Source organism: Lemur catta, chromosome 15, assembly GCF_020740605.2.
Source record: "Lemur catta isolate mLemCat1 chromosome 15, mLemCat1.pri, whole genome shotgun sequence".
NCBI lineage: Eukaryota > Metazoa > Chordata > Mammalia > Primates > Lemuridae > Lemur > Lemur catta.
In genome coordinates this window covers 42,061,669-42,087,394 of record NC_059142.1, presented here as the reverse complement: position 1 = coordinate 42,087,394, position 25,726 = coordinate 42,061,669, and the positions used below count along the sequence as shown (strand labels likewise).

At 47.7% G+C, this 25,726-nt stretch overlaps 1 protein-coding gene and 1 long non-coding RNA gene across 6 annotated transcripts in view; both read left to right on the top strand.

The window, feature by feature from the left end:
* The first annotated feature begins 786 nt into the window (after positions 1 to 786).
* Positions 787 to 1,646, top strand: LOC123620557. The gene is made up of 2 exons (XR_006728904.1): positions 787 to 1,406; positions 1,513 to 1,646. It is a non-coding gene; the product is annotated as an uncharacterized LOC123620557 (long non-coding RNA).
* A 6,263-nt stretch (positions 1,647 to 7,909) lies between these two features.
* The window catches only part of LOC123620555 (leucine-rich repeat-containing protein 37A2-like), a 51,155-nt gene continuing 33,338 nt past the window's right edge, over positions 7,910 to 25,726 (top strand). The window contains exons 1-5 of one of the 5 annotated variants that reach the window (XM_045525889.1): positions 7,910 to 8,073; positions 11,626 to 11,703; positions 12,350 to 15,561; positions 18,827 to 18,898; positions 25,541 to 25,612. In XM_045525889.1, coding sequence (XP_045381845.1) covers positions 12,350 to 15,561; positions 18,827 to 18,898; positions 25,541 to 25,612 — 3,356 coding nt within the window. In that variant the 5' untranslated portion in view covers positions 7,910 to 8,073; positions 11,626 to 11,703. Of the gene's footprint in view, positions 8,074 to 10,866; positions 11,502 to 11,625; positions 11,704 to 12,049; positions 15,562 to 18,826; positions 18,899 to 25,540; positions 25,613 to 25,726 lie in introns of those variants that run through there. The other 4 variants (XM_045525891.1, XM_045525887.1, XM_045525888.1 and 1 more) reach the window with 4 other exon arrangements.

The window sequence follows — 25,726 nt, the reverse complement described above, 5'->3', positions numbered from 1 at the left end:
TACTTACTTACCCTAGCGCTTTGCCTTGTTCCAGCAAAGTTAGCTCCCCAGGAAAGCTGAGTTGGATAGGACTGGCAAGGACGCACCTACTGTCACCAGTGCTCCAAGGGAAGGTGGGGGAGTTGTGGTTGTGTCTGTCCCTGCTGGTGGTGGGCATCAGGCCAGGCCGGAGGGCTTTTCATAGGCTCTGGGGAAGAGATAGGGAAGGCCACATGATATGGGGGCAAGGGAGCTAGTCTCCTTCAAGGCTGATGGAAGGTAGAAGATATGAATCCTGCCTCTAGAGTGGCAGGATAACCTACCTTCTCATCCTACTGGTTTTTGGGACCGCACTCTCCATTCCTTTTATCTCAACCTCATAGAATTTTAACTAGGAGAGACCTTAGGCAGTAGTTTGTCTCTTCCTCTTATAAGAAGGAAGTAGAGACACAGAAAGGGAAATTATCTTGCCCTGTGGTCACATTGCTAGTGAGTATCAGAAAGAGAGTGGTCCCTTTCCAGCCGGGGGCTTCTCCCCATTGATTATACTCTACTTGGGCTGTGAGCTGCATTTTATATCACAAACAATACACATATGCTGTGTAGACGTAAGTAGTTTCTAAAACAATGCACTCTGATTTGTTTCCATTCTGTTCATATTCAAAAAGAATATTTTGTCCTTTAAACTGATTTCACAGCTCACTCCCCAGTGACAGCCTGCAGTATGAAAATCTGTAAGACAGATAACTTTGCTAGCTAGACCCAGGCATTTGCTTGATGTGACTCAACTTATAGGGTAAAGCTTCTAGGAAAATAGAAGCACTTTATCCGTCACTCCCCAGCAAATGCTGCATGTGGGACTAAGTTGGAAAGGGACTGATGTAACATGCTTCTGGATAGAGTAAAACACTTCTGCCCTGTATGGTTGTGTGGTTTGTTCACTGCACAAGAGCACGTGGCCAAGGGGGTAAGTGGGGCTGATAATCCTGCCTGCACTCCATGCCAAGCCACGCACAAAGGTCTCCCCAGTGACATTGTGGGGCCCTCTTGGACAGACATGGAGAGCTTCTGGAATCCAGCACACATGGAATTATTTTCAGGATCCCAGGTCTGTAGTGATGTGGCTCACTGTGATTATGGACCAAGGTATGCATTTCGTCCTAATAAGACCAGAGATGTACATCGTGAGAGACCTAGAACATGGCAGGAATCACTAATTGTCTTGTGTGTGTGTGTGTGTGTGTGTGTGTGTGTGTGTGTGTGTGTGTGTGTGTGTTTCCCCCAAGGCACTTTTTCTGCGGATGGCGACCACTTTGGCTTAGGGATATGTACAGATCTCTCAATGCCACACGCCAGAAAAATATGGCAGAGAAGCTACACGACAAGGAGTCTTCTGATGAGGAGGAGATTTTCCACAAGGATGCAGGGTAAATGGCTGGGGACAATTTAGAATCGTATCTAAAATGAGGGATAATGAAAAGTTTAATTGCTCCTTTCAAGAGTGAAAGCCTTGGCATTGTCTTCCTATCCCAGGGAGCTCACGGAAGTTGTGGTGACCACACCGGTGGAGTCAGCTGAAGCACCGGAGGGGGACGAGGAGGAGGAAGCATAGTGCCCCAGCCTGCCTCAGGCAGCCTGTCAATAAATTCTCTAACATTGGCTTCTCAGCGTGGCTTGTAAGAGACTTATTTTTCTCGTACTAAACTGTATCCATTGCCAATTCCACCCATATGGTAAGAAATTAAAATGTAACTAGTTAAATATTTATCTACACCTCACAAGGGCCACAGGAAAGAAAAACAGGACTGAGGTCCAAATCCCTGGTGCTGGCCAACACTCCCCCAAGGGCGGTGAGGGCAGAGGACTCCCAGGGGCTCCCCAGCCTCATTGCCCAGTCTGATCAGCCTCTGGGAACCTGAAAACATATCATCCTCAAATACAGTTGTTCTGGGGCTCTCTCCCCTGGTTCACCAAGAACCAGTCATTTATGACATACTCGACCTCCTGCCCACAGGGGGTCGTCCACCTTCGGGCCCCTCTCATAGGGTCAGTGGGGTTGCCAGAATGTTTGGATGGCTGAGCCTCCCTGCACTGTGGGGCCGAGTCCTGTCTTTCTTCCCAGGCCCTCAATCTCCTGTGTGAATGTGTGTCTTGTCTTGGTAGGGAGTTCTCCACCCTTTAAAGCTGGAAAATTCACATTGGGTTATTTGTTTGTGTTTTCCTTTTAAAAATCCCAACCCTTGAATAGCTAGTGGGGAGGTGCTGGGGGGTAAGGTAAAGAAGAACATGTGGGAGCAGTAATTTCCCAAGACAGCCCTCCTGCAGCCTTTCTCGCAGAAAACGCGTTCGTTGGAGGGGCTGCTTCTCCACTCACACGTTCTGCCCTGGCCACTCCTGACCCTCCCACACCCCCAGCACCGCCCAGCACCAAATCCACCCACTTCCTGCCTCACCCAACGCAGATCCATGGCTGCCTTGTTCCAAGTGGTAACTCAAGTGCAACTCTGCAGAAGATGCAAGGGTTCCTCTGCTCCATCTTTAAAAAGTCATTAATAAATCACATTTAGCAAGTCGGTGAGAGTTAAGCACATTAGTGTGTAAAAGAAAACCTGAATGAACAAGAATTGACACTCTACCTAACTGAATGAATGCTGGCAGTTCAATAAGAGACGAAGAGCTGTGCACACCACGGAAGAACAGCACAGCAAGCCCCAGCGGCCCCAGCCGTTCGGCTGGGGAGCAGCCCCGCATGTATGCTGGTGAGGGGTCTGGCAAAGTGAACGGCCCTCAGTTCCCCACCTGGCCGATCCATTCACCAGTGCTGGGCAAGACACACACCTGTTGTCTTGATGCCTGCCCCAGTGACCTCCCAAAGTTCCTTACTAAGAATGAAAAACGAGTGTCTTTCTCTGTGTGTTGACTTCAGTGAGCCATCAAACATTTACTGAAGGCCAGGCGAGGTGGCTCACGCCTGTAATCCCAGCTCTTTGAGACACTGAGGCAGGAGGATCTCTTGAGCCCAGGAGTTTGAGGTTGCAGTGAGCTATGATGATACCACTGCACTCTAGCCCATGTGACAGAGCGAGACCCTATCTCAGCAGAAAACACTTACTGAGTTTAAAGCAGAAGACTGAATAGCAATAATCATAGGAAGCAGCAGTGGCAGCAGCCACCATTTACAATTTGCTTACTTGGTGCTAAGCCTTAGGCTGGACATTTTACAGCCTTATAGCATTTAGCCCAACAATCCATGGGACCATCATCATTTGACAGATAAAGAAATGGCTCTAAGAACGTAGGCCACACATCCAAGACTATGAGTAAGAGTTTGAACCCAGGACTGTTAGACTCCCAAGCCTCCTAACCATTAGGCTTCCCTGCTGTAGGGTATAGGGCAGGGGCCTGTAGGGTGTAGGGCAGGGGCCTGGCCCGGTGGGCTTGGGCCTGTTGGGCCTGTGAGGATATCCGCCCCCCACAGAAGGTGCCCTAGGAGGCAGCAGGGGTGAGGCCCTGGTTGGAGGGGCCTCCCCCACCTGCGGGATTGTTAGCATTAGAGCTGGCCCCTCCCCGTGACCGTGACCCTGACTGCGAAGCTGCTAATGCTTTCAGAGGAATTGACTCTTACCCAACAGGGGAACGCTGAGGTGAACCTCAGTAGTGCCGACACTATTTTAAAATGTTATTTTATGCAATAAACTGTTGCTAGTCAGTGGGGCCCTGGCCCTGAGTAGTGCTTTGTATTGAAGGTATTGCTGCCGTGTTGTGTGATTTTTGAATGATTTTGCAGTAAGGACCTGGTCTTTCTACTCACTGGCCTGGCTTCTGAATCCTTGCACTGCTTGCCCTTGCAGGAGGCCACCAGCCACCCATTAGCATATGATAGGGCCCCTCACTCTCTTGTGAAGGGCCTGGGGGGGTCGGTGGCAAACACTTGCGGGCAGGGGGCTCGTGTGTCAGGAGTGGGCAGCGAGGAGAGAGTAAGTAAGCAACAGTGTCAGTGTGTATGCCACCTGCCACCTTTGCCACACCCAGCAGTCAGGGTCCCCCGTTGGGTAGGATTTCAGGGACTTTGGGGAGGTTTACTCACAGACACTCATATGGAAGCTGATTCCACCACGACGGCTGCTTTTCCTGGGCCTCACATGTCCAAGCACAGACCCTTGACACCAAATCACGTGAAACCTCAGGGATACAGGAGAGAGAAGGGGCTTAGGAGGGCTGGGCTATTTGAGCAGGGCCCCGGATTCAGGCCTCATGGTTTTCGGGTTCCGCGTGGCCTATGCTTGGCTGTTGGCCTCCCTCAGAAGTTCCAGGAGACGCCCAGGGGTCCCTCCAGGGGAGGCCACCACTGTCCATTGTAAGAACAGAAGGAAACAGACTAAGGGACAGGCAATCGGGTTGCAGGGAAATGGGACGTTAAAAGACAATATTCAGGTCCACAGTTTCCTGTCCTTGAAGAACCCTTTCAGCCCACCGGGGGAAGGGGGGACCCTCTGCCCTTGTGGGAGCCCCAGCTTCCCCCAAGGGCCTTACCTCCTCGGGGCCAGTAGATGGCAGGTCCAGAGAGGAGAAAAGGAACTGGGGTTGAGGGCCGGGGCACCTGACGTGGTGCTGCCCCACTGTGGGCTCAGCCCCTCCACCCCCTGCAAGGTGCTTCTGAGGACACTTGTTTCCCCTTCTCCCCTTCTGCCTAAAGGGAGATGGGAGGTTTAGCCATCCCAACGCCAAAGAGCTCATCTCATCATAAAAGTAGCAATAGTAACTAATACATCGTGTGCACTTACCATGTGTTAGGCACTGTGCTTAGCGCATGTCATTTAATCTTCCCAACAGTCCTACGAAGTAGGTGCTCCCACCCCCAGTCTGTAGGAAGCAAACCGAGACGCAGAAATCAGGCCATCCCGCCACCGCCCCGTCGCCGCCCGCGCCGCTCCCGGGCCCCGCAGCTCCAGAGCCTCTCGCCCAGGACTAGGGGTTCATGAGCGGGCTCGTGAGCGCGTCGGCGTCTACGGCCCCTGCCAAGCCCGGGGCCGTGCCAGTGCCCTGCGCGGCCCCGCGCAGCAACCTGGCGCCCGGCCTGCCCGCCCGCCCGTATATGGGGCCTTCGGCGCCCGCGCGGCCAGCGCAGTCCCTGGACGACCTGGCACGCGCCACCGCCGTGCCTCCTGCCGGCCTCCTCGGGAGCGCAGGGCGCTTCAAGGCCTGCAGCGTGGCGGGCTCCTGGCTGTGCCCGCGGCCCCTGGCGCGCAGCGACTCGGAAAATGTCTACGAGGCCATCCTGGACGTGCGCGGCCCGCAGCGGGAGGAGAGCCCCGAGCAGGTACGCAGCCGGGCGCGGGGAGGCGGGCGGGTGGCCGTGCCTGCACGGAGCCGGGGTGCGAGGGGACCTGCTCGGCTTAGCGTCCCGCTGGACGCCCGGCCCTGTGTCCACCGACTTCGGACGAGCTCACTTTCCCCGAACCCAAAACGAGAGTGGTACAGGCTCACAATCCTTTCCCTGCAATTCCCAAGGGCCAAAGCTCCCTGGGAGCCCAAAGGTTTTTTGTAACTCACCCCGTGACAAAATTTCACATGAACCGATATGAGGATGTTGATGGTCTTTATTTATCCCACTTAGTGTCAATATTCATGTTTTCCTGCAGAAATGCAAATAAGCTCGATGGCAGGGTGCAGCCCAAGCCCTGCCGGGAGGTTATGTGACCTCTGGCAGGTGTGTGCTGTCCTAGTCTCTAAAATCCCAGGCGATCTGTATTCCGAAACGCACCTGGACGCGGGATACGGGCCTGTGGACCTGCACTGGCTCCACCTGCCTCGCCTTTCTCCCCGGAGCTTGGGGGTTCAGACTAGATGGATGTGAAAGTCCGGCGTCCCTTTCCCTTTTGGGCTGTTTCCAACATTTCAGTTTTTTGTTTTTTTTTTTTGAAAAAACTAAAACCAAAAACCTCTAGATGAGTTAGTTTCAGAAAGAAGTCCAGTTATGGTAAGGGGGGGATTTCTTTCCTCTTCCGAGTTCAGTGGTGTTAATTTGGGAAATCGAAAATAGAGGACGTTTTAAAAACACTCTTACATCCTCAGAATCCTCGCGGCGGCCCTGACATCTCGAACTTTAGCAACTTTTCAGGGAGGGGCGGCCTGAGAGCAAAACAAGCTGCGCAGAAACCGCGGATCCTGCGCCAGGCGCGTGATCACCTACGGGCGCTTCACTTCCTCTCTCGGGGTCTCGGTTTGTTCTTCAGCCCAAAGGGAGGGGCAGAGGCTCGGATTGGACTCTGCTGGGTGCCCTGCCAGCTGCTGATGAGCCACCTACCTCCCCCAGGCCTAGTGTCCTCGGGTGTAAGCACTGTACCTAACGATCAGGGCTGCGGCGAGCCTTAAACGGCGCGGGCCGTGGAAGCGCTGGGCAGTGGCGGGCGGTCCCCTCAGACCGCCTGGGGTCCCCCTGGGTGCGCTCGCGTTCGGGTCTGCGCCGCCTTCGCGGGGGTTTCTTCGGGGGCAGCCCTCCCCCTGGTGGCCAGGGCGGAGAACAGCACCCGGCGGACGGGGACGCAGGCGGGTCCCTGTGCCCCGTGGCTCTGCCAGCGGGCAGGTAGCTTCTCTGGGGTGGGTGGCCGGATGCCAGCGCTCCTTTCCCCAGCGCCCCTTCGCTTCTGGGCAGGCTCCCGGTGGCGCACTCCCAGGCACATTCTCTGTCCTGGCGACGGTGGGAGTGTGCTGTGCCCTGGAGGTGGGGGAATGGCCTTGCCCTGGGACACCATGCACAGAGAGTGTGTGCTGAGGAGGGGCGAGGAGGCGGCCCTTGACCATGAACCAGGGCTCTGTAAGTCTGCCCCAGGGCCAGCCCGCAAGAGCCCAGACCAAGGAGGAAGGAGGTCCCCCAGGTCCTGGCGTCTCGGGTTGCTGAAGGCAGAGGCGCGAAGGTGACGATGAGAATGGCGTGTAGACGTCACGCCAGAGCGGGCATAGGGCCGAGGGTGAAGACTTCCCCAAGTTTAACTAGATGGGCAAGAGCCAGGAGACCGGGAGGCTGAGGATGGGGAGGAGGGGGCTGCTGAGAGGGGATCCTGGGAGAAAAGATGAGGGAGGGCCCAGAACAGAGAGGCAAGGATGTGAGAAGGGGGGTCGCTGGCGAGGGTGAGGGGTGGCCTTCTGCAGGGCATCAGCTCAGGGCTCCGGGCAGGCTACTCGGCAGGGCCAGGGCAGCCCCAGAAGAGAGGAGCCTCTGCCATGTATGGCATTTTACAGCCTTGTCATTCACCGTTCACTCAGATAGCACATATTGAGCAGCTGGTGTGTGCCGGTCACCCTGCTGGACACTGGCGACCCAAAGCGTCATAAGACACAGTCGCAAAGGACCTAACAGTCCTGTGGGCTCTCACTCAAAGGCTTGCACCCAGGGTTAAGCTCCCAGCATCTCGGAAGGCAGGCATAGGTACCCCAATTTGCCCTGAGTACAAACAGAGGTTCAGACAGGTTTAGTGACTGGCCAAAGATCACACAGCCAGGAAGTGACTGTGTCCAGGTCAGTTCTGGGCCATTTCAGTCAGGTGGCCTTCAGGGTTAGCCACCCTGTTACCTCAGCAAGGACAGTACAAGCCAAAGGCAAACAAGTGCTCACTTTTCTGCACACACCTACGTGCCCAGCCCTGTCCTGGACATGAATTCCAAGCCCTGACCTTGCTATCTGCAGCTGAGGGTGCAGTGGCAGAATCTGACATCTCAGGAGAGGGCGGGAGCAAAGGCTTCTGAGGAGGGAGAGGTGGGGGAGGGCAGGGGAGCTGCGTGGGCACCTCTCCCCCAAGGTGGCCGCTCAGGGAGCCGGGGAAGCCCGGCTAAAGCCTCCGAGGCCCCTCCCCCGAGGCCGCAGTCCTGATTTCTGGGTGCGGTCAGCATCCCGCCCCGGAGGTGAGAGAGCGCCCTGGCTGTGGCGGGGACCCCGCCCCTGCTGGCGGACGTTGGCCGCTGGGAGGAGGAGTCACAGCCCAGCTGCCGCCGCTTCTTACATCAACGGCCCGGGCGGCGCCGCACCTGAGCGGGCGTCCTGCACGGGAAGGAGCCCGGGGCCCTCCTCTCCCTCCTCTCCCTCCTCCAGGAACCGTGAGTGACCCCTCGCCTGGGGAAGGGGGCTGCCGCGGTTTCCCGCTCCCTCCCCGCCCCCCAGACTCCCCATCGGGCCCTTCCCTATCCCGGTCCAAACCCCAACACCCCCCGGCGACCCCTCCTCTCTGGATCCCAGACCGGCTCCCACTTCCTGGCGCAAACTCCAAGGGAAGCCCGAGGTGGCTGTGACTGAGATACAGCAACTGGCCTCGGGACAGATCCACCTGTCCTCCCTCGGAGCCAGCCAGGGGCCTTTGGCGAGCGGGGCTGGTGACAGCAGGGGAGCTGCAGCCAAGCTGAGGGGACTCCAGGGAGCCCCTTGTCCCCCTCCTCCAACAGCTGCCCGCCCCCCAGCCAGGGCAGCCCTGGGGTTGCTGGCTGGTTTCCTCACAGCTGGCCTGACGTTCCCTCCCCGTGACTCACCTGCTGGGCCCGGGAGCCCCGCTGCCCAGCCTGTGTCCTGGCTTGTGAGAGAGCAGGTTCTTGGGTCCCCCCCCCCAGCCCTCATAACTCTGGCCACCCAGAGCTCTCCCCACCTACCCTTCCGTCCCCTGCAGGCCGTGAGGCGGCCCCATGGTCCTCTGGGGATCTCCCCGGAGCCCGGCCCCATTATTCACCTCTCAGCCCCTGGTTCCCTGCAGCCCCAGGCCTCCTGAGCTGGGCCCTTGACGAGCCCACCCGCCTCCTCACCTCCTTCCTGGGCCCCAGCAGTCGGCCTCCGTCTGCGCCTATTTTCTCTGCCCTTCCTAGAGCCCACAGTGTCCAGTGGTGGGAGGGGACGGGCATCAGTACCGACATGCCAGCTGCACGGGTGGTCAGTGCCAGGCCCTGGGGCATGGGAAGAACATGATACGGGTGGCCATGCGCTATGGGGCGGTTATGACATGACGTGGCGCGTCTGCGGGGTGCAGGCTCTTGCTGCCAGAGGAAGCTCTAGGGATGCCTCCTGGAGGAGGAAGGTGTTGCCAGAGGCAAAATCTAAAGGTTTCTACAATTTCCTCCCATGAAGCCCTCTGGACCCGGTGCTTTTTCAGTGGCAGATTTTTTTCTCGCTGATAATTATGTCTATTCAATTGTCTACTGGTTCTCTAGTTAATTTTGGTTATTTTATATTTTACTAGGAAAGCATTTGTTTTCTCTAGATTTGTATACATTACATTTTTAAAATTTATTATTGATTGTGCCCAAGTAGATCATTTTTTCTAAGTTTTTCATAGACATATTGAAAAAATGTATACTTTCTATTTAAGGGATTGAAGGTCCCATAGGTGTCAAATCAAGTTTATTAAGTTTATTGATTATGTATAATTCAAACTTTCACTTCCTTTGTATCCTTTTTGGTTTTGGTCTCTTATTCTGATTCTGATACAGTTTTATTAAACCTCTCTCTCAAATTTTCCCTATAAAGTTCTTCTGTTGTTTTTATTAGTTTTTGCTTTTCATATTTAACAATGGGACAATCGGGAGCATGCAGATTTGGCATGTTCTAGCTTTACAAATTGTGCCTTCCTGTCATTACATGTCGTCTCTCTTTATCCTGTTTTAGTGCTTAGTCTGAAATTTTACCCTTCTATTTTTACTATGGCCACTCTTTATTTTACATTATATTACGTTAAAAATAAAGTCTTTTATTTTCAACCATTATCATTTTTTAAACTGTATGTCTGGTTAATTTCTTTCCATTTTATAGTAGAGATGGGGCCTTGCTGTTTCTCAGGCTGGTCTCGAACTCCTGACCTCCAGCGATCCTCCCGCCTCCACCTCCGCCTCCCAGAGTGCTAGGATTACAGGCGTGAGCCACTGTGCTGGGTCTAAACTGCATTTCTTGTATACATGCTATCACTGCATTTTAAATCCGGAGCTGACTCTTTTACTAGGAGAATTCGATCTGTTCGAGTTTCGTTTAATAACTGACAGGCTGTACTCGGTTTTCTATGCTGGCTTATTTTACACGTGTTGGTTTCCTTTGTCTTCCACGGTTACATTTGCCATTGCAATAATGGCTCCGCCTCCTCCCCTGGGGCTCCTGTCAAACACATAGTCAAACACACACTCTGTAGCCTTTGTCTAGATGGGGATCCTCTCCTCTGGACCCCACCGAACCTGTCAGTCTGTAGATGCAAGTCTTTTTTCAGCTCAGGAAAAAATCTATTTCTTGACTATTTTCTCTTTCACTTTTTCTTTCATTTGCGCCTGAGCTCTCCTGCCTGGGTTCCTCCCAGCTCACTTCCTCTCTATGTACTTTTGCTCTGAGGCTTGATCTTCCAGGCCACAGACTTGAATCTCAACAGTGACTGTCTTCTCCTTCAATTAGTACAATGATATCTTTTAAGTTCAAAAAAACCTACACTATTTGGCACCAACACATGCTGTACAGGTTTGTAGCCTAGGAGCAATAGGCCATACCATATAGCCTGGGTGTGTGTTAGGATATACCATCTAGGTTTGTGTCAGTGCTCTCTATGATGTTTGCACAGCAACAAAATTGCCCAGTGATGCATTTTTCAAGCTCCTCCTCACGTGGCAAGCAATGTATAACTGTATATGAAATCCCTTAATCAGGGATTAAGTTGCTAAAGTAATACCTAAAATACTCATTATTTACTATGTATAGGATTTTTCTTTTAAGGAGCAAAAAATGTGTTTCGTGTTAGTGGGAACTTAATTTGGGGCTACATGTTTGATTATTTAACGGGCCCCAGAGTTGTAAAGTGTTTTGTTTTGAAGAAGGGAGAGAAAGTGGTTGCATTCTGAAAAAGTATTTGAAGTTTTTTTCCATGTAAAATCATTATGTTAATTCTATTTAAATAAAACCAGTGAAGGTAATGTCAAACGTTAAGAATACCAGCTTCCTGTGAAATGTGAAAGGAAGGAAGGAAGTCAGCACTGATTTGAGAAATACGATTGTAACAACAGGTCCATCCCTAAATGAGGCAAATCTTGGAATCACTTCCAACTTAAAACCATTACTATGCACCAAGCCATGTGCTAGACACTGGGACAAAAGATGAAGCACCTCAGTTTACATATTACAGGGTGTAGCAAACAATCAACAAGTCATAAGATAGATAGGAAGCATTGTGAATTAAGTCAGTTGGTTTCTAGAAGCATTGTGAATTAAGTCAGTTGGTTTCTATTATACCGGTATTTCAAGAAAATTATTTAACCTGCTGACTTTAAGATCCTAAGTGTCTTCTCTGTGTGTCACACAGGATAGACCTCTGAAAAGTGGCATAGTTACTTCTGGGGTAATGGCTGTGTTTAGCCAAGGCAGGATGGGGGGAGTTTGCCCATGCTGACATAAAGGGCTATTCACTCGGATTCACACATTCTCTCCTAGACTGAATTGCACAACTCCTAAAACCCATCCTACAGAAATTTGGGAGTCATCACTGATTCCGTGGCAGCCCCTATCTAATAGAGTGGTGAGTATGAATTATCAAACGTGGAACAAAGGATACCGAAAGTTGAGGAAAAATGGTAACATTTTCGAGTAAATAACCGTAATGTGTGTTCTGCCTGCCACCCTAACTGGTGCTCATTTGGCAGGTCAGTTGCGTTTCTTGGAAACAGTCCTGCCCGGGAGAGGAAGAATCTCTCTCAGATTTTAGCCTGGAGGAAGACAAGGTGAGGCTGCCCAGACTGGACTAACACTTCTGAATGTACGGAGAGGCGAGGCCCTGTGACTTCCTTGGGAAGCTCAGCCATCCCTACCCCAATGGGCTGCTGGAGTTCTGGGGCCACCCGGGTCTGTGGCCCAAATGCTGCCTCGCTAAGGGGGTAGTGGTGTTCCTGTGGGGGACAGCTGTCCCTCTGCAGGGGAAGAGAGGCTTGGGCCCAGTGATTGTGGGGAAAAGCGCGCCCTGGTGGCACGCAGCCCATCTGGGCCTGAGCTAAATAAAGGCCGCTGCGGAAATACAGGTGTCACAGAGAAAGGGCGGGGCCGCGCGCGCCTTTGCTACAGGGTCGCGCGGCGGGGCTGCCAGAAGTGTTCTGGCTCCCGCTCGCGCAGGAGCCTCCGCACGTCATGTCCCTACTGAGCCTCTGGACCCTACGGGTCCTTCTCACGTGGGAATCGTTGTGGCTGCTGATCCAGGCAGCTCCGCTTCGGGGGTCGGCCCGGGACCCGGTCCCGCTGTCCTCTGAACCCCGAGGACCGACCGAGCCCTGGCCTTCCCGCTCCTCTGATCCCCCACCCGAATCGCCCCATGCGCTTGCACCCGCGGCACACCCCGAGGGCTTTGCTTCCCTGGGGTCCTCTGCTTCTTCCCAGATGTCGGCCCCGCCTCAGGAGTTGACTGACACTTTGGCTCCCTTCCTGGACACGCGTTCAGCTCAAGAGCTGCCTCCAGGGCCAGATGGGTTTGTTGTTCCACATCAGGATCCGAATGACAAGCTGACTGGACAACAAAGGCACCCGGAGGTGGTTCCAGTGCCAGGCTCGGATCAAACTCAAGTCGTAGCTCTGCCTCCTCAACTCAGAAGTAAGATTCAAGCTGTAGGTCTAGATCAGGCTGCAGATCACCAAGCATCTGAAACACTTGTTCCACCTGTGGATAGTCAGAGTTCAAGACCAGGAAGGTTTATTATTTCACCAAAGAACCTGAAGAATGATCTAGGTCAGCATCGACGGCTTGCTAAGGTGGTTCCTGGAACTTCAGATCAATTTACATCGAAACCTCAGCAACAACCACAAACTCTACAGGATGACGCTTATCTAGATCCAAGTATGGGTATAGTTTATCCTACTGGTCCACCTCTGGAATTCCCAGAGAACTTCGTTGAGCCTCCAAGGCCCCCTGAACTTTCTCAATTCCACCTAGGGGATGAAACTCAAAATCCAGAGACCCCTGAGGAGATCCGATCTTCTTCACTCCAGCAAGAAGCCTCAGAACAATCCCCTGAGGAGGTAGAACCTTCTTTAACCCAGCAGGAGGTCCCAGCTCAGCAGCTACCTGATACTGGAGAGGTTGTAGCTCAGCCATTAACACGTGATGAAGTAGATGTTCCATCTACAAGTCAGACTGCAGCTCAGCACTCACTCTTCTCCAGAGTCACAGGTAAACCTGTGGATCTGGAGCTTACAGTAACTCCAGAGGCAGGTACCAACATTGAACCTGCTCCAACTCAGCAGCAGGCCCCAGCTCAGCCTCCAGAGCACCCTGAGGAGGTAGAACCTTCCTCAACCCAACAAGAGGCCCCAGCTCCTGAGGAAGTTGAACCTCCCTCAACCCAACCTCAAAGACCAGAGCTCTCTGAGGAGGTGGAACCTTCTGCCACCTGGGAGGAGACCCCAGCTGAGTTTCCAGGCTTTCCTGTGGAGGCTGAACCTTCCCCGAGTGAACTGGAGCAGTCAGCTCAGCCTTCTGAGTCTCCTGAGGAGAGTGAAACTTCTCTGACCCAGCAGGAGGCCACAGCTCAAGCTCCAGAGTCTCCTGAGGAGATTATTGTTCAAATGCCACCAAATTATGAGGTGACAGTTCAACCTCATCATTATAATTTGCCCCATGTTACAGTTAAACCTCCGGATGTGGAGGTTACCATCACTTCGGAGCCTTCCAAGAAGGCTGAATCTTCTGCAGCCCAGCAGGAGCAACAAGCTCAGTCTCCAGAGCATCATGAGGTAACAGTTTCTCAAGTTCAGCCTCCAGTGTTACACTATGTCGCTATAAAACCTGTGGATCATGTGGTTACCACAACTCCAGAGTCCACGAATGAACTTGAAATTCCAAGCCAACAGGAGGCCCCAGCTCAGTCTTCAGTGGTCCCTCAGCAGTTTAAACCTCTGAAAGGCCAAGAAGAGGTTATATTTCAGCAGCCCAACTTCCCTGAAAAGGATGAACATTCTCCAGTGCATCAAGGGGTCCCAACTCAGCCTGAAGAGCTTCCTGAGGAACCATCTCCAAGCCAGCAGGAAATCTCAGCATTACCTCAAGAGCCCCCTGTGGGTATTGGACCGTCTCCAGGCCAGCAACAGCACGTAACTCAGCCCCCAGCATCCTATTCGGTTTTCAGTCCGATTGGTGATGCAATTACTCTGTCACCTCTAGATCTGTCTATGATTTTCAGAGGTCCTTCAGTGTTGCCTAAAACCACAGTTAACCATGTGGATTTGGACATTACCATAACTACAGCAGAGCCCACTACGAATGCTGAGCCTTACCCAGTCCAGTGGGAGGGCACTGCTCAGTCTACAGTTTCCACTGAACAGGCTGAATTTTCTGCAATCCAGTCTGATCCCTTTGCCCCACTTCATGATCCCCCTGAAATGTTTGAGTCTTCTGTAGCCCAGCAAGAAGCCACAGCTCAGCCTCCAGATCACCCTAAGGAGTTAATACATTCTCCAGTCCAACAGGAGGCCCCAGCTGAGCCACCAGCGTCCCCTATGGAGGTTGAACCATCTGGGACCCAGCAGGAAGCCTTGGGCCGTCCTCCAAAGTCCACTGAAGAGGTCAGACCTTCTCCACCTCAGCAGGAGTTTCTAGCTCAGCCTCCAGAGCCGCCTAAGGAGGTTGTAGCTCACCCTTCAGTGAATTATGAGATGCCAGTTCCATCACCAGGTCAGGATCAAGCCCAGTATCCAACATTGCCCACTGTCACACTTCAGCATTTGGACCTGGCCCTTACCATAACTCCAGAACCCTCTACGGAGGTTGAACCTTCTCCAACCAGGCAGGAGACCCCAACTCAGCCTCCAGAGCCGCCTAAGGAGGCTGTAGCTCACCCTCCTGTGAATTATGAGATGACAGTTCCAACACCAGGTCAGAGTCAAGCTCAGCGTCCAATGTCACCCACTGTCACAGTTAGTCCTTTGCACCTCCAGCTTACCATAATTCCAGTGTTCACTGCAGAGGATGAACATTCTATAGCTCCTTCTTCAAAGCATCCTGAGGTGACAATTCCACATCCAGACCAGATACAGACTCAGCAGCCAAACTTGAATGAAGTCACAGTTAAACCTTTGGACCAGGAATTTACTGTAACTTCAGAACACACTGCAGAGGTTAACCCTTCTCCAACCATGCAGGAGACCGCAACTCAGCCTCCAGAGCCGCCTAAGGAGGTTATAGCTCCTGCGTATTCTGCGATAACAGTTCCAACACCAAGTCAAGCTCAAGCTCAAGCTCAGCATCCAGCGTCACCCAGTGTCCCAGTTCAACATTCGGACCTAGAGTCTACCGAGAGTTCAGTATCCACCACGCAGGCTGAACATCCTGTTGCCCTGGAGAAGCCTGTAGCTCCACCTCCAGACCAGGTTCAGACTCAGCCTCCAAACCTGCCTGAAGTTACAGTTCAACCTTCTGAGATGGATTTTACTGTAAATTACATCTCAGAACAGAATGCCCCCACATATGCCACCAACATATGTGAGCTCTGTACCTGCAAAGATGAGACAATGTCGTGTGTTGGTCTCAGCCCAAAGAAGAGGCTCCGCCAAGTGCCTGTGCAGGAGCCTAATGCCTATAATGGCACCTTCACCATCTTGTAAGCATCACCTTTCCTCCTTGGTTCTCTGCACCTGCCTCGTGTGGCAGCATTTTCCTTGAGACCTTCCTGGGCCTTCTTCATTGACTCACTTTCTCCCTTTACCTTTTACTTGTCAACTTTTCCTTATCCTCCTTCTCCTTGTTGCTATTGTGCCATTCTCCAAACTCTTACTTGTGCTTACTCTTTTTTTTTTCTTTAACCATTTTTATTTAGCCCCATCATATCCTTGCTTAACCTCTGCCCCTGTGTTTGCTCCACTCTCTTCACGGTGGCGTGGCCCTCTCCCCATCTCAGTGACGATACAACAAAGTGGTTAAGAGGGGTTCTGGAGCCAGCCTGCCTGGGTTTGAACCCAGGCCTGTCATTTATTAGCTTTGTGACCTTGCGCAAGTTATTCTGCTCTGTGACTCAATTTCCTCATCTTTAACATGGGGATTACGATAGTTACCATTTCATAGGATTGTTGTGAGATTTAGGTGTGTGAGGACATGTAAGGCATATATCAGTGCCTGGCATACCGACGAATGTTAGCCGCTATTATTATATTCAGTTCCTTAGTTACGTCCCAAACTCATCTTTGTACCTGGCTTTCTATATGTGGCAGCCATTTTGTGCCCAACCCAGGGCAAAGTATGACATTGTCTGTAGAGCATGAAAATGACAGGTGGGAAGAAAGGGAATAGGCATAAAAAGAGAAGTGATTTATAATGAAGTACTACGAGAGATGCAGATCAGAGGCGCCATAATTCACCGGAATCTATAATCACTGAGGTGTGGAGGTCAGGGGAATGCTCCCTGCAGAAGCTGAAACTTTCTGGGCCTTAAAGAGTGGCCATAATTTGTTAAGTAGAAAGAACCATAGGCAGTAAAGCCTAGGCAAAGACATGGCTGAGGCATGATGGGGATTTAGTAGACAGTCTGGCTGCAAAGAATTGGGTTAGGAAGCGATGAAAGACGTGACTATGAGAAACCTTGAATATCAGATGTGGGAGTTTGAAAGTTATGCGATGAGGTATGGAGACCCATTGAAGGTTCTCAAGCAAGAGACAGCAATGACTAAGACAGGAGGATTATTTTAGAATCCACACGTAGAGTGCTGTAGAGGGGAAAGCTTAACTTGGGGGGACCAAATAGAAAGCTCTAGCAAAATCTAGCAGTAAAATGAGAAGGGGCTAAATCCCAGTGACTGTGACAGGAGTTGGACGAAAGTCCTGGCAACACGACCAACAGAACAGACAGGATTTAGGGACTGACTAGGGAGTCAGATAATGGTGTGTACAGGGAAGGGAGAAATCAAATGTGACTCCAAGCTTTCCATCCTGGACGATGAAGAGAATGATGGTGGTGTGACAAGTGGAAGTGCAGCAGTCCAGGAAGAGAGTCAGCTTGAGGGAGGGAGTTTAGTTTGCATATTTTTAAATTTGTTAATGGTGAGCATTAAGCAACCAGAAGCTTCTGGTTGAATGGAAATGTGCACTAGGCAGATGAGCAGACCAGTGTCTGTTTGGCTGCTTTCTGCCCCCCACTGGCAAACTGAATGAGGAAACTGAACTGAACTGAAACTGGAAACTGAATAAGTAAAATTATTGCTGAGGACCGAGGACAGAGTTAAAGGTAAAGATTCAGAGTCACCCACAGAGTTGAAACTGAACATAAGGTACCTAACAGCTTTCTTTTCTTGCTTGCTTGCTTGCTCGCTTGCTTTCTTAGGAACTCAAATACTTTAATTTGCTACATTAAGGGAAAATTAAGTCATTCAACATATGCTCAAACTGGGGAAACAATGGCCAAATAGTGAATGCACAAAACTTAAACATATCAATATATATTAAGTATTTTCAAAAACTGGGAGAATATAGAAATTAAGGAAGCAGTTAAAAAATACAATATTTTATATATGTAAAAATAAGAATTATATATTATAAACATATACACAAACATAAAAGTTAAATGAAAGGATAAGATATTCAAACGGTGCCAAGATACCAACCTGCTGATTACAAAGGACGAACTGTCCCTTGCGATGTAGTGACGTGGTGGTCAGCACCTTAACCAGTGAACATACCCCAATAGTGGAAAAGCCTGAAATTCTGGTATCATATAATAAACAGACGATATCACTTATCTAGCATGCTTGACAAAAGTGTTTAATAAGAAGCTAATCATCAGGAAATAATGCGTGCTTTTATTTTTTAAAATTATTTTATTTATAAGTTTAAAATAATTATTTATTTATCTTTTTTGAGGCAGAGACTCACCCTGTCACCCCGAGCAGAGTTGCAGTGGCGTCTTCATAGCTCACTGCAACCTCGAACTCCTGGGCTCAAGTGATCCTCTTGCCTCAGCCTCCCGAGTAGCTAGGACTGCAGGTGTGCACCACCATGCCTGGCTAATTTTTCCATTTTTAGTACAGACGGGATCTCATTTTTGCTCAAGCTGGTCTCGGGAGCTCCTGAGCTCAAGCAATCCTCCTACCTTGGCCTCCCAGAGTGCTAGGATTACAGGCGTGAGCCACCGTGCCCCACCTTTCTTTTAAACATATGTCATTTATGGATATATTCCCACTCAAAAAAAAAAAAAGAAGCAGCATATATATGTAGGATAAAATGTGAAAATCCGCACTCCCATCCTCCCAGCGCCCCTGTCCCCTGCATCCTCCCACCCATAACTCTGTTAGCCATTTTGGTGTGTGTCCTTCCTTCCAATCTCTCTCCTTTGCATTTTTTATTTCCTAATGAGGTACTACTTTACTCTTTGCTCTGTGATTTGTGCTTTTTCCCTACGCAATATGTCTAAGAGATCTTTCGATGCCAGCACATTAGTCCCTTTAATTTCTAATTGCCCTCATCCTTCCAATACCTGGAGAGGTTTCAACAGAGGATATTAAGCAGAGCTTTGCTGTTACCTGACATAGGCTTCTTTTCTTTATTCTTATTTGCTGATAATGTTAAACTTTTGCCCATCTTTTTTGTGTTGAATTATTGATCATTTTCTTATTGGTTTGTAGAAGTAGCCAGTTTAGACACTTAAGTGATTTTGGAAAAAAATAGTTAAGCTGCTGAGGAGATGCGTCATCATCCGTGCCAGTGGTCCCACCTCCTTTCTAGATCAATTATGCAAACTGGGAAGCTGATAGCTCTGGAAATTAGAAAGCTGGGATTGTTTTCTGTATTTGAATATCCCCTACAAGGTTGCCATGGTTCTTTTATTCTATTCATTCTTTTCCTACCTATTCAAGGATATGAACTATGTTTCTTCACAGAAATTTCCATGGAAATGCTATTTCTCACATTGATGGGAATGTATGGAAATCATACCCTTGGACTGAGAAACTGTGAGTATATGCTCTTCAAATATGAGTACAAAAAATTAACTGCATTGTAAGATCCTTCTTGGTCCAGAATTTTGAGGTCAAGACTTCTGAGGAAAGGTATTCCCCCCTCCCTATCTCAAATGAACCTCTGTTGATGGTAATTCTATGATTATTTTAAAACTAAATGTGGTGGGCTCTCTTTAAAATACGAGGCAGTTTAAATTTATTTTGTATTATACAAGTAATACACGATTATATATATTCTTAATGTATAAAAGCGAAACAACAGGCATAATGAAAACCCTCATTGTACCCTGATCCCTGGTCCCTGAGGTAACCACTACTCTGAGCTTGGCGTATATCCTTCCAGAGCTTTTCCCAGGTATTTCCCTACATGCATATTTACATATAGCAAAACAGATTTGTTGTGTGGTCTTTTTATCTTTTCTTTTTTTTAACATAAATGGTAACATCTTGCACCTTGATTCTTTCACTTCACAGTATGTCTTAGATTTCTTTATTTCCTAGTGCTTAGAAGGTTGCCCCATTCATTTAAACTCCTGTATAATATTGCATAGTATGGATGTATCATGGTTTATTTAATAATTACCCTATTGCTGGATGTTTATATTTTCTGTCCAGTTTTCTTGTTACATACATTGCTGCTATAAAATCCTTGTACATGCTTCTTTATAAACATGAGCGAGTATTTCTGTAGAATAGACATACACAAATGGAATTGTTGGTGTGAAGACTATGTAGGTATGAAATTTTAATTGTTCTCAACAAAGTTGTGCCAGCTTACACTACAGTCAACAGAATATGACAGCATTCATTTTTCCCTTTGGTCACTGAGTATTCTCCAACTCTGCTGATATGATGTGTGAACAATAGGGGTCCCATCTGAATTTGGATTTTTCTCATTACTTGTGAATTTAAATATCTTTATATGTTTATTGAACATGTGTGTTTCTTCTCTGAGTTTTCTGTCCTTTGTCCATCTTTAATGTTGAATCATTTTATCATTTTCTTATTGATTTGTCGAAGGAATCAGTTTATGTACATAAATGAGTTTGGAAAAAAAATACTTACATTCAAAATAATTAACTGCCATTTCACAATAATTTATGTGTCGTATCATCATTGATTTCTGAATTTCTATTTGTGAAAATAGAGATGTAATTTTACTTCACATTCAGGTGTGGCCCCTGAATTCAATCTGTTCTTTTCATGGACCTCTGCCCTAAAGGGGAGATCCACAAATGGAAACTACATACATATGTTTGCATATATTCAGGAAAGTGCAGTTTTCTGGGGAAAGGATCCATAGCTTTTATGAGATTCTCAAAAGGTTTTATCTGATACAAGATTGAGTTACAAATGTAGGGGAGAAGAAAGACATTTCTCTTCCTGCAAAGCTGTACTTATCCTCACAAATAATAATAAATGGACGATTTGTTTTAAGTAAAAGTAGTAAATCTGAAAACTGATATCTGTCGCTTCATTCATTCATTCAACAAATATTTATGGAGCATCTACTATGTGCCAGGGATACCAGCCCAGGAACAAAACAAAGCAAATATCCCAGTTCTCAAGGGGCTTATAAATATACCGATAAATGTATAAATATAATAGATATAATTTCAAGTCCTGATAAGTGATTAAAAGAGAGAGAAAGGAGGGAAAGGAGAGTCAATCAATTTCAGAATGGCCTACTGTTTGCATTATATGTATATTTAAACCCAAATAAACCTTGAGTTCTCTCAATTTCCTAAAAGTTACAAGACAGCGTGAAGGCTAATTGTCTATTATATAGAAGCAAGAATTAATATTGTGAAGTTCAGGAGTTAAACATGGATGTATTGGCCAGGCGCGGTGGCTCATGCCTGTAATCCTAGCACTCTGGGAGGCCGAGGCAGGAGGACTGCTTGAGCTCAGGAGTTTGAGACCAGCCTGAACAAGAGTGAGACCCTGTCTCTACTAAAAAGAGAAAAAAAATGAACCAGGACGGGTGGCGCATGCCTGTAGTCCCAGCTCCTTTGGGAGGCTGAGGCAGGAGGATTGTCTGAGCCCAGGAGTTTGAAGTCGCTGTGAGCTAGGCTGACGCCATGCCACTCTAGCCTGGGCAACAGAATGACACTCTGTCTCAAAAAAAAAAAAAAAAAAAAAAATACAAAACCTGGATGTCTTCAATTTTACTTTAGGCCTGGTTTGGATATTGTCGTGGTTGAGAAAATTTTAGATCTGGAAATAACTGATTGATTCCCTATAGTTTTAAAATTTTTGTTTCAATCAAAATAAACATTTGGAGTTCAATAAATTAATGTATTTTATTCCAATTGCTTATTTCAAGCTCTTTTTTTGGGTAATCTTTTGATGACTTACCCACTTCTCAGGGTAAACTTTCCTTCTAAGCTGAATTTATTGTTACTTCTTAAGATTTTACCGTCCTGTCCTGTCATTCAGACAACTTTGCAGAAAGAAGCTCCATTAATTTAAAATATTTTTAAAGTTAAAATTAATAAATATTTCATTTTTGTCTGGATTTTTTTCATTCGCTATCATTTCCTATATCTTTTTTGTATATTGCCCGTAGTATATCCATGCAGTTTTGTTATGTGATAGGGAGGTTGGGTTTTGTCAACATTTTCTAGTTATGAAGAGGGTTACTATAAACCTTGTTGGACACATTGATTTGTTTTTCCTTTTTGGACATTTCCATGGAAACATGAAAGTATTAGCTAACCAAAGTGAGAAGTCAAATTGCCTGGTTCCCCCTTCACATGTATTCTGACCATCACTGTTCCTTCCAACACGATGGATTTCAGGTGCGGTCAGACAGAATCTGATGCATTCTCAGGGTTCCAAGCGTTCTTTTTGGGAATTAAAGTTTTTGTGTTTTTATTTTAATGGTACCCTTTTTTTTTTTTTCTTTTTTGAGACAGGGTCTTACTCTGTCACCCAGGCTAGAGTGTAGTGGTCTCATCACAGCTCACTACAGCCTCAAACACCTGGGCTCAAGTGATCCTTCTGCCTCAGCCTCCCACGTAGCTGGAACTATAGGCACATGCCACCACGCCTGCCTAATATTTCCATTTTTTTGTAGAGATGGGTCTTGCTCTTGCTCAGGCTGGTCTCGAACTCTTGGCCTCAAGCAATCCTCCCACCTCAGCCTCCCAAAGTGCTGGGATTACAGGCATGAGCCGCCAAGCCCGGCCTAATGATAATCTTTTTAATATATATGTAACTATATTGTGTATGATATGGACCACCTTATAACTGAGAACTGCCCTTAATTTCAGTGGCATGCATGCTTTCTAGGTAGTAGAATTTTATTGTCATAAACAATGAGATGAAATTAATATAAATATGTGACCAACAGATGCAGCGAGGGGAAGCAGAATGTTTTAAATGTCAAAGAATACAGAACTTGGTGGAAATAATTTCATAAGGCAACATAGCATGCTCTCAGTTCCTGAAAGCTCCCAAAGGATGGACAGCTGTTGATACCATTTGCAAAGAAATGGATTCTCCCAGGCAAAAGGAGCTTGCCTTGGACATCTTAGAGGATTTCTTCCATATTGGCTTGCTACCACTTCCTTTCCCCACTGTTTTGGAGAAATAGCTATGTGCCTGCTTGTTCATCAGGTTCTAGAAACAGTGCAGTACCCCTCCCCCAAGAGGTCCCTAGTCTTTACTATAAGAGTAGCTGAAGTGAAGGCTGTAACATTTCTTGGGCAGGCCCAGGTGTCAGGCTTGTCTCAGGATCATTCCTGTTCCACTGTCCTTTCTGCTATTCATATGCTGAGGTTTTTATTTTGTTTTGTTTTTTGTTAAGAGACAGGGTGTCACTCTATCCACTAGGCTATGCAGTGGCATGATCATAGCTCACTGCAGCCTCCAACTCCTGGGCTCAAGCTGTCCTCTTGGCTCAGCCTCCCAAGTAGCTGAAACTACAAGTGTGTGCCACCATGCCCAGCTAATTTTTAAAATTGTTTTGTAGAGACAGGGTCTCGAACTCCTGACCTCAAGCAGTCCTCCCACCTCGGCTTCCCAAAGTGCTGGGATTACAGGCATGAACCACCATGCCCAGCCCATATACTGAGTTTTCTATTAATAACCCCTTATATTTGTATAATCTTTAGTCGATTCCTTTTTGTGGATAAACTATCCGCTTACATCTGTCTGTGGATATTAATGCTGCTATTCTAAAGTCCTCTCGTGCTTTCTCTGTTAACTAATCCGTTGTTTTTGAGTTTGCTTTCTGTTCTTACTGGAGTTAGCTTTCTCTTGTTGTTTGGTCCCTCCTGAATGTAATTCATCTTTGTAGTTGAAATTCTGCTGCTTCTGTTTTCCAGCTGCAGGGGAGAGGTGAAATGAGGTGCCGGGGCTTGTGTTACAGGTGGATTCCTCTGAGAATAAGGAAGGGGCGGGAGGCAGCTAGTAGGGGAGTGTGTGCCCTTCCTCCAGGGTTCCAGGACCCTGCCCCCTTTTAAGGCCAATTGCTCCTGCCTGGAGGAAGACACCTTTGCTGCCTGGTCCAAGGAGGAAGTATATGGGGTTGACGTGTGCCTCTGGCTGCTCCTCCTGTAGTATCCCAACCAATAACCCTGCAGATAGCTCCAGCGCATTTCTCATGGGGGAGCATTTGTAAAGCTGCTTGCAAGTTTTGAGCTAAGGTTGTGAAATTTTTAATTATATCTATCCTATCATTTTTAGGGATTTGGTGGAGGTTGGAGGGGTAGAGACGTGGCGTGTTCTCAATCTACCAACTTGAAATAGCACAATCTCTTAGGAAAACAATTTTGTACTCCTATTACATCCTAGAGAAACTCAGGCAAAAGTATTATCGGAATACATGTACAAGAATGTTCAAAGCAGCATTGTTTGTAATAACTCAAAACTAGAAAAATCTCAATATTCATCAACAGTAGAGGAATAAATAAATTGTGGTATAGTTATACAATGAAATACCCTAAGGCAGCATTATTCAATAGAAACCTGGTGTGAGCCACATATGTAATCTTAAATTTTCTGGTAGTCACTCAAAAAATAAAAGTAGAAACAAACATTAATATATTTTATTTAACGCATATATCTAAAATATTATCATTCCAATATTATCATTGCATCCAGAGTATTATCATTTCAATATATAATTAGCCTAAAATTATTATTAAAGAGTTCACATTATTTTTTCCATGCTCTTTTGAAGTCTAAATTTGGTTGGTGAATTTTCATCAAAAATACTTAATCTACATTTAGATTTCATAAAATATGCAGTTTAGAAAGTAGTATCCTGGCCAGGCGTGGTGGCTCATGCCTGTAATCCTAGCACTCTGGGAGGCCGAGGCGGGAGGATCACTCCAGGTCAGGAGTTCGAGACCAGCCTGAGCAAGAGTGAGACCCCGCCTCTACTAAAAATAGAAAGAAATTATCTGGACAACTAAAAATACATAGAAAAAATTAGCCGGGCATAGTGGCGCATGCCTGTAGTCCCAGGTACTCGGGAGGCTGAGGCAGAAGGATTGCCTGAGCCCAGGAGTTTGAGGTTGCTGTGAGCTAGGCTGACGCCAGGGCACTCACTCTAGCCCGGGCAACAGAGCGAGACTCTGTCTCAAAAGAAAAAATAAAGTAGCATCCTATACTCACATTGGTGAAAAACGCACTTAAACGTTTTCTAATAACTGCATTGAGTATCAGCTCTTAAATTTAAAAATAATTAAAATTACTGACATTAAAGATTCAGTTGCCCAGTCACACTGAGCCACACATAAGACCTCAGGAACCACATGTAGCTAGTGGTGACCTGTGGGACGCGCCATACAGGCATCGAAAGGAGCCATCCTCAGCTACGTGCAGCAGCATCGTAAATTTACAAACAGAATGTTGAGTGAAAGAGGCAAGATAGAAAGTCATATGTGCAATGAGATTCCGTTTACATAAAATTCAAGAAAAGGCAAACTAAAGTATGTTGCTTATGGCTGACATATAATAGGTAACACTACATTTTAAACACAAGGAAATTACGATAAAAGTCAGGAGAGTGGTTACCTGTAGGGGTTAGAGAGAGGGTTGTGATTGGAAAGGGCCCTCGGGGCTTCTGGATGCTCGCAGTGCTCTTTCCTGACATGATGATATTGCATGGGCATCTGCTTCCTGATTGTTAAACTGAACATTTATGTTATGTGCATGTTGTGCGCCTTGTAGTTCTCAAAAAGATTTTTTTAATGGGGAAAAACCTAATAGCTTGTTTGTGGCCCTGACATAGGTCCATGTGGGGCTTTCATAATAATATTTAGGGAAAGAGATGAGAAAATGGCAGTTCTGCTGATCTTGGTGTGCTACCAGAGTTGGATTCTAATAGGGACTTTGGAAGAGTAGGCATTAAATACAAATTTGGTGGGAAGAGCGGGTAGAGGTGTGTGTGTGTGTGCGCGCACACGTTCACGCGCATGTTGGAGAGAGATGGACACAAAAAGGAGAACGTGAGATAAGGTTTGAAAACAGAGCAGACATTACCATCTTGAAGTTAATTCAGAATTAGGGCATTCGGGCAGCACCGTGACCCAGGTTTCCTCCATAGATAGGAGTTAGTCCTGTGTAGCAAATACTTGTTGCTAGTTTGCATTTTGATCCAGAAATAACCTTTTCATTTTCCAGAATTCTCAGTGAAAACAATTTGACGGAATTACGCAAAGATTCATTTGAAGGCCTGCTATCCCTCCGGTATTTGTAAGTTACTTAGTTAATCATATTTATTTATGAGCCTTTAGTGATATTATCTGCAAAGTAAATAAGAGATTCAAATTAGACAATCTCTAAAATTTCTTCCAGCAATAAAATTCT